Source organism: Bison bison, unplaced genomic scaffold (genome assembly GCF_000754665.1).
Source record: "Bison bison bison isolate TAMUID 2011002044 unplaced genomic scaffold, Bison_UMD1.0 scf7180017864461, whole genome shotgun sequence".
NCBI classification, from domain to species: domain Eukaryota; kingdom Metazoa; phylum Chordata; class Mammalia; order Artiodactyla; family Bovidae; genus Bison; species Bison bison.
In genome coordinates, this window is record NW_011495023.1 from 350,199 (window position 1) to 356,938 (window position 6,740).

Genomic DNA, 6,740 nt, shown 5'->3' on the forward strand with positions numbered 1-6,740 from the left:
TTTATTTAACTTATATGCAGAGTACATCATGAGAAACGCTGGACTGGAAGAAACACAAGCTGGAATCAAGATTGCCGGGAGAAATATCAATAACCTCAGATATGCAGATGACACCACCCTTATGGCACAAGTGAAGAGGAACTCAAAAGCCTCTTGATGAAAGTGAAAGTGGAGAGTGAAAAAGTTGGCTTAAAGCTCAACATTCAGAAAACAAAGATCATGGCATCCAGTCCCATCACTTCATGGGAAATAGATGGGGAAACAGTGTCAGACTGTGTCAGACTTTATTTTTCTGGGCTCCAAAATCACTGCAGATGGTGACTGCAGCCATGAAATTAAAAGACGCTTACTCCTTGGAAGGAAAGTTATGACCAACCTAGATAGCATATTCAAAAGCAGAGACATTACTTTGCCAACAAAGGTCCGTCTAGTCAAGGCTATGGTTTTTCCTGTGGTCACGTATGGATCTGAGAGTTGGACTGTGAAGAAGGCTGAGCCCCGAAGAATTGATGCTTTTGACCTGTGGCGTTAGAGAAGACTCCTGAGAGTCCCTTGGACTGCAAGGAGATCCAACCAGTCCATTCTGAAGGAGATCAGCCCTGGGATTTCCTTGGAAGGAATGATGCTAAAGCTGAAACTCCAGTACTTTGGCCGCCTCATGCGAAGAGTTGACTCATTGGAAAAGACTCTGATGCTGGGAGGGATTGGGGGCAAGAGGAGAAGGGGACGACAGAGGATGAGATGGCTGGATGGCATCACTGACTCGATGGACATGAGTCTGAGTGAACTCAGGGAGTTGGTGATGGACAGGGAGGCCTGGCGTGCTGGGATTCATGGGGTCGCAAAGAGTTGGACACCACTGAGCGACTGATCTGAAGTGTGACTACATCCTGACTACATATGTTGTTTTTTGTAACTTGTCACATATAATCTTTTCTCACACATTTGATATATAGATATTTCTATAGTAGTGGCTGTAAAAAAAATACATACATCATATGCAAATGAGATTTTCTATTCATATGGAATTTTGATCTATTCATATGGAAATTTTTTGATCTGCATAATCTTTTTCTTTTAACAGCTACAAAGAAATTCCATTATTTTTCTTGGTGACTTATTTCAAAGTTTAATAACTCATTTTGTTTACATTTAACTCCATGTTTACATTTAACTCAGCATAAAACTTTATGCTGAATTCTAATGTTTTTCCTTTTCTTACTGTGCATGGAGAAAATCTGATCATAATACTGTGCCTGAGCCTTTTTTTATGTTATTTCTGGGTCAATAATTCTATGTTCTTCCGTTGTTTTCTTACACGTACTAATTTCCATCTCTTTAATCATCTTTTGGCCCACCTTTGAGGGGATCTTTCCGTGTTGGAAACAGAAAGATCCTAAAAGCATAGACACTACTGAGGAGTCTGAAAATTTTCTAAATTTTATTTTAGGATTTCTTTTCTATTGTGGTGTTTGAGACGGCACAGCTCATTGCCTTGTGGATGTCTGTTGGTTTTGCTCATGGTAAGTTATCTACTGATGTTTCAGTCTTCTGATAAGAAAGTAGAATCAATCTGTTGGAACCAGAAGACTTCTTTTTTGTGTGTATTTTAAATATTCCCACCAGTGAGCAGGAATAACATTTATAATATATGAATTTGTTTTTAGCAAAAGAGAATTCTCTCATGTTTAAAATGATTTTGAATGGAACAGATACACAAAATAGAATAAGCATCCTTGATTTGATGGGGGTATTGTTACCTGTAAAGCTTTTTACCCTTGTGAGTATATATTATATTAGGTCTTTTAAAAGCTTTTTTAAAAAAAAAAAAAAAAAACCTTAATCATAAAAGCACTATCTGTGCTTATGGTAAAGAATTTAAAATATACAGAAGTGCCTGTGAGTTCTGTCTTCCAGGATATTCTTGATCTTCCAGGATCATTAGTAATGATTTCATCTCAATTCTTCTAGACTTTTTTTGGATGGTATTCATACATCTATAAAAACAGGGCTGGCTTGTGTGTGTTGTAAGCCATTCACTGTGTGGGGTTACACTGGAAGGAATATCTGCCTGAACTGAGAATGCTATGCTATGCTAAGTTGCTTCAGTCGTGTTTGACTCTGTGCAACCCCATAGACGGCAGCCCACCAGGCTCCCCTGTCCCTGGGAGTCTCCAGGCAAGAACACTGGAGTGGGTTGTCATTTCCTTCTCCAATGCAGGAAAGTGAAAAGTTAAAGTGAAGTTGCTCAGTCGTGCCCAACTCTTAGCAACCCCATGGACTGCAGCCCACCAGGCTCCTCCATCCATGGGATTTTCCAGGCAAGAGTACTGGAGTGGGGTGCCAAAAGCAAATCATATATATACTAAGATCTCTGGCTAAATACCAAAGAGGGTTCTCACGTTGCAAAACCTCTTGAACTCTGCCTTAATTACATACTCACTATGTCTCACTTGGGATGGGTTGGGGTGGTGAGCAGGGAGGTGTTTCAGAGTTTTTGCTTTTACGAATTATGCTGCAGTGACCACAGTGCAGCTGTATCTGAAGGTGAGTTTCTGAGGATAAACTCCTGAAAGTGGAATGGCTGGATTAGAGAGTATATATATACTGAACACTTTGACAAGCTGAGTCATCCTGCTCTGAAAAAGGGTGAAACCGTCTACCGTGGACACTGCTGCCACCACATCCAATTCTCCTACATTAGGCTGGTGTATGCACGCCCAGCCTCCCTCCTTCCCCGCACTCTGCCATGACCCCCTCCCCTAGGAGGTCACACTCCCTCCCCACTCTGCTGGTGGTCTGCAGCTAAGGACTGTTAGTTATGGGGTACATGGATATGTACCAATATGGATATTTTTACCTTTCCCCCACTCTCACAACTTTTGAAACTTAATGTTACTTTAGTAGTCTCAGTTGCATTCCAAACTACATATATTTTCAAATAAATGCTAGAAATTCAGGACAAATGAGAGGAACTTTTATTTCTTGGGGCTTTTATTCCTGTAGTATTTGAAATCTTTGGGGAGGGGAAGTATACAACAAAAGGCTAAATTTAATTTTAAAATACAGTTTTAATATATATTAAGCTACTTGACTTCACCAGTTAAACTTTCAATTGATAAACTGATTTTGTTTCATTTCTAAAACAGATGCATCTTCATGACCTCTCCTATTCTGTATAGTTTTATACAGTTAAAAATGCTTTATTGTTTTATTATCATGCTTTTGGCATTTTGTTGTTGTTGTTAGGTGTTTGTAATACTGATAACTTCAGTTTGTTATCCATTACAATTGACTATGGTCCATTTGGTTTTATGGAGGCCTATAATCCAGGTATGTATGATTTATATATATATTCTTTATTTCACTAAAAAAAATTATCACTGGTTTATTTTAGATAAACCATTATGGCTAACACAAGGCTGAGGTAGTAGAAAGAATTGGGTTCATTGATTAAACAGTTGTGTTATGTGCTACTCAATCTTCCAGGTGCCACAGGGAGATAATATCGAGTCCTCAAAGATGGGAACTCCCATCCATGGGTGGTGCAGAGATTAGGACTCTGAGCTTTCACTGCCAAGGGCACAGGTTCAATCCCTGGTCTGGGAACTAAGATCCCGCAAGCCCCTAGGAGTGGCAAAAAAACCCAGAAAGCCAAAAAATTACTTATTAAGAGAAGATGCCATGAAGGGAGGAAGGGCCTTCATTGTCAGACAGACATGAGTCTGAACTCTGGCATCTGATCGATCCTTAATCTGTGCCCTTGGTCAAGTAATTTAACCTCCCCCTTACTAATCTGTTATAGGATCAGGGTTGGGGAACATGCTGTTGAGATGGAGTGTGAAGTACATGTGATAACCCAGAAATTCTTGTAGGTTAGAAATGTGTGCCTTTATTAGGCAAATATTCATATTTTAAAAGATTTTCATGAGCATGGGTATTAAGTATTTACATTACTCTTGAGTTAAATGTTTAAATGTCAGAAATGTTTTTATCTAATAAATATAAATTCATTAAGTTTAAATGTAAACTTAAAAATGAAGAAAGAACTATTATAATTGTCATCATTGTAAAACGGTTGTATTTTTGTTCTAAACAGATTTTGTACCAAACACATCTGATGATGAAAGAAGATATAAAATAGGAAATCAGGCCAATATTGGGATGTTTAATTTAAACAAGTTGTTACAAGCACTAAACCCATTATTGAATCCTAGGCAAAAGCAACTGTGAGTAAACCTAAAATCTACTAATTAAATCAGTGTGAAAATATATCTGTATAGTGATCACTTTTTTAAAACCAAGAAACATTTTAAAAACAATCTTTAATATTTAATAATGAAGGCTTCCAAACTATATGTATGTTTATATATATATATATTTTTTTTGGGGGGGAGGGTACATTGTTGGCCTTTTTCCATACTTATAAGGATAAAATGTTCTCCTATTTATTGTTTTTTAGGTGTTGTGAAATCATAGTTTATTTCTTCTTTGATCCAAAGGTTATTTATTACTGTTTTTCTGAATTTCTAAGTAGTCGGGCTTTTTATTTAACAGACATATATAGGCTATTCACATTGACTATAATAATTGATATATTTTATTCCTTCTGTTTTATGTTGTGCATTATCTTTAACTTTCCCCCTACTTTCCTTACCTTTTAATGATTTGAGCAGCTCACTCATTCCTCCCCCATCCCACCCACTTTGATTTGGAAACTACTACATTTCCCAACCCCCACAGTTATCTTCCCTTCTCTGCCACTTTCTCTACTGTTAAAAGAGAACAAGTTTTTCAGATATTTTCCCTCACTAAACATCTATTTGTGTGTTATTTTCCCTTCCATCCCATTCAGGCAAATAAAATGTCATTGTACTGGGTGAGGTATCTAATGCATTGTTTGGGGTCTAAGATAAGTTTTAAAATACACCAGATTCTTTTGGTATTATGGAGACATATTAGCATTTATCCTCTAAGCTAATTCTATATAGTGATATTTCAGGAGTGACATGATTTGACCTGTACTGTCTTCAAATCTTTGAGACAGTAAATTTATATGGACAATTTTCTCTAAGATATGATATATAATTAAATCACTAAAATAGAATCAGTAGACATATCGAACATCATTTAATATATGAGAAGGTTCACTTTGTTCACATAAAATGTAACTCAAGAATGTGAATATTAAATTCAGGTTTACCTATGCTCTCCTTTCTTCTCCCTACAGTGCCACTCAGATCCTTAAGGAGTATCCCGTTCTTTACTATACAAGGTTCGTTTGTTTGAACACATATTAAAGCATCCTGCTTGGTTTGAGGGCAATTCTTAAAATAGTGAGAATTTTAATAACGAATTGGCGTTTTCCCTTTTAGATTTAGAGAACTGTTCAAAGCCAAATTGGGATTACTTGGAAAAAGCGAGGGTGATGATGATTTAATTGCATTTCTCTTACATGTGAGTTTATTATCGTTTTATCTTTTTTTCCTGATTAACATTTGACTGAATACACTGTATATTCTTGGAATGACTGAGGTTGCTAAATGTAATTATTTTCATTAGCTCATGGAAAAGACAGAAGCTGACTTTACAATGACATTTCGGCAGCTCAGTGAGATCACTCAAAGCCAATTACAGGAACTAGTCATTCCTCAGGTATTTATTCATGCCTTTTGGCTTTTTTCTTAACTCACTTTTCTTTAACAGGTTTGATAAGGCATAATTTACATACCCTAAAATCCCATTCATTTTAAGTGTACAATTCAGTGATTTTTAAATAATGTGCAGATTTTTTGCAGCTATGCCACAGTTCAGTTTTAGAGCAATTCCATCACTCTAAAAGATCCTTTGTGCCCATTTGCAGTGAATCCCTTTTTTCTGCTTCTGTTCTCAAGCAACTACTAATCTGCTTTCTGTCTCTTAAGATTTCCTTTCTAGACATTCTCTGTAAATGGAATCATATGATATGTAATCTTTAGTATCTGGCTTATTTTTGAGGTTCACCCATGTCATAACCTATATCAGTGGTTCTTTCCTCTTTATTACTTTTAAGATCTCTTAAGTATATCTTAAAATATTATTTTCTGTTTATTACTTTATAACTCCCTTATAAGGATAGACCACGTTCTGTTTATCCAGTTACTAGTTGATGGACATTTGGATCATTTCCATTTTCTGGCTATTGTGGATATGGATATTAACTAGAAGTAATGCTCAAAATTCTCCAAGCAAGGCTTCAACAGTACACAAACCAAGAACTTCCAGATGTTCAAGCTAGATTTAGAAAAGGCAAAGGAACCAGAGATCAGATTGCCAACATCTGCTGGATCATCGAAAAAGCAAGAGAGTTCCAGAAAAACATCTACTTTTGCTTTATTGACTACGCCAAAGCCTTTGACTGGGTGGATCACAACAAACTGAAAAATTCTTCAAGAGACGGGAATACCAGACCACGTGACCTGCCTCCTGAGAAATCTGTATGCAGGTCAAGAAGCAACAGTTAGAACTGGACATGGGACAACAGACTGGTTCCAAATTGGGAAAGGAGTACAATATACAAGGCTGTATATTGTCACCCTGCTTATTTAACTTAAATGCAGAGTATATCATGCAAAATGCCGGGCTGGATGAAGCACAAGCTGAAATCAAGATTGCCGGGAGAAATATCAGTAACCTCAGATATGCAGATGACACCACCCTTATGGCAGAAAGTGAAGAACTAAAGAGCCTCTTGATGAAAA

At 36.9% G+C, this 6,740-nt stretch overlaps 1 protein-coding gene across 5 annotated transcripts in view; it reads left to right on the plus strand.

Annotated features, from left to right (window-relative positions):
- LOC105002977 (selenoprotein O-like) overlaps window positions 1–6,740 on the plus strand; it is a 34,540-nt gene that overhangs the window by 14,605 nt on the left and 13,195 nt on the right. For all 5 annotated transcript variants that reach the window (XM_010859845.1, XM_010859846.1, XM_010859847.1 and 2 more), the window contains exons 10-15: window positions 1,451–1,523; window positions 3,250–3,333; window positions 4,100–4,229; window positions 5,231–5,275; window positions 5,376–5,457; window positions 5,563–5,655. In XM_010859845.1, coding sequence (XP_010858147.1) covers window positions 1,451–1,523; window positions 3,250–3,333; window positions 4,100–4,229; window positions 5,231–5,275; window positions 5,376–5,457; window positions 5,563–5,655 — 507 coding nt within the window. The remainder of the gene's footprint in view (window positions 1–1,450; window positions 1,524–3,249; window positions 3,334–4,099; window positions 4,230–5,230; window positions 5,276–5,375; window positions 5,458–5,562; window positions 5,656–6,740) is intronic.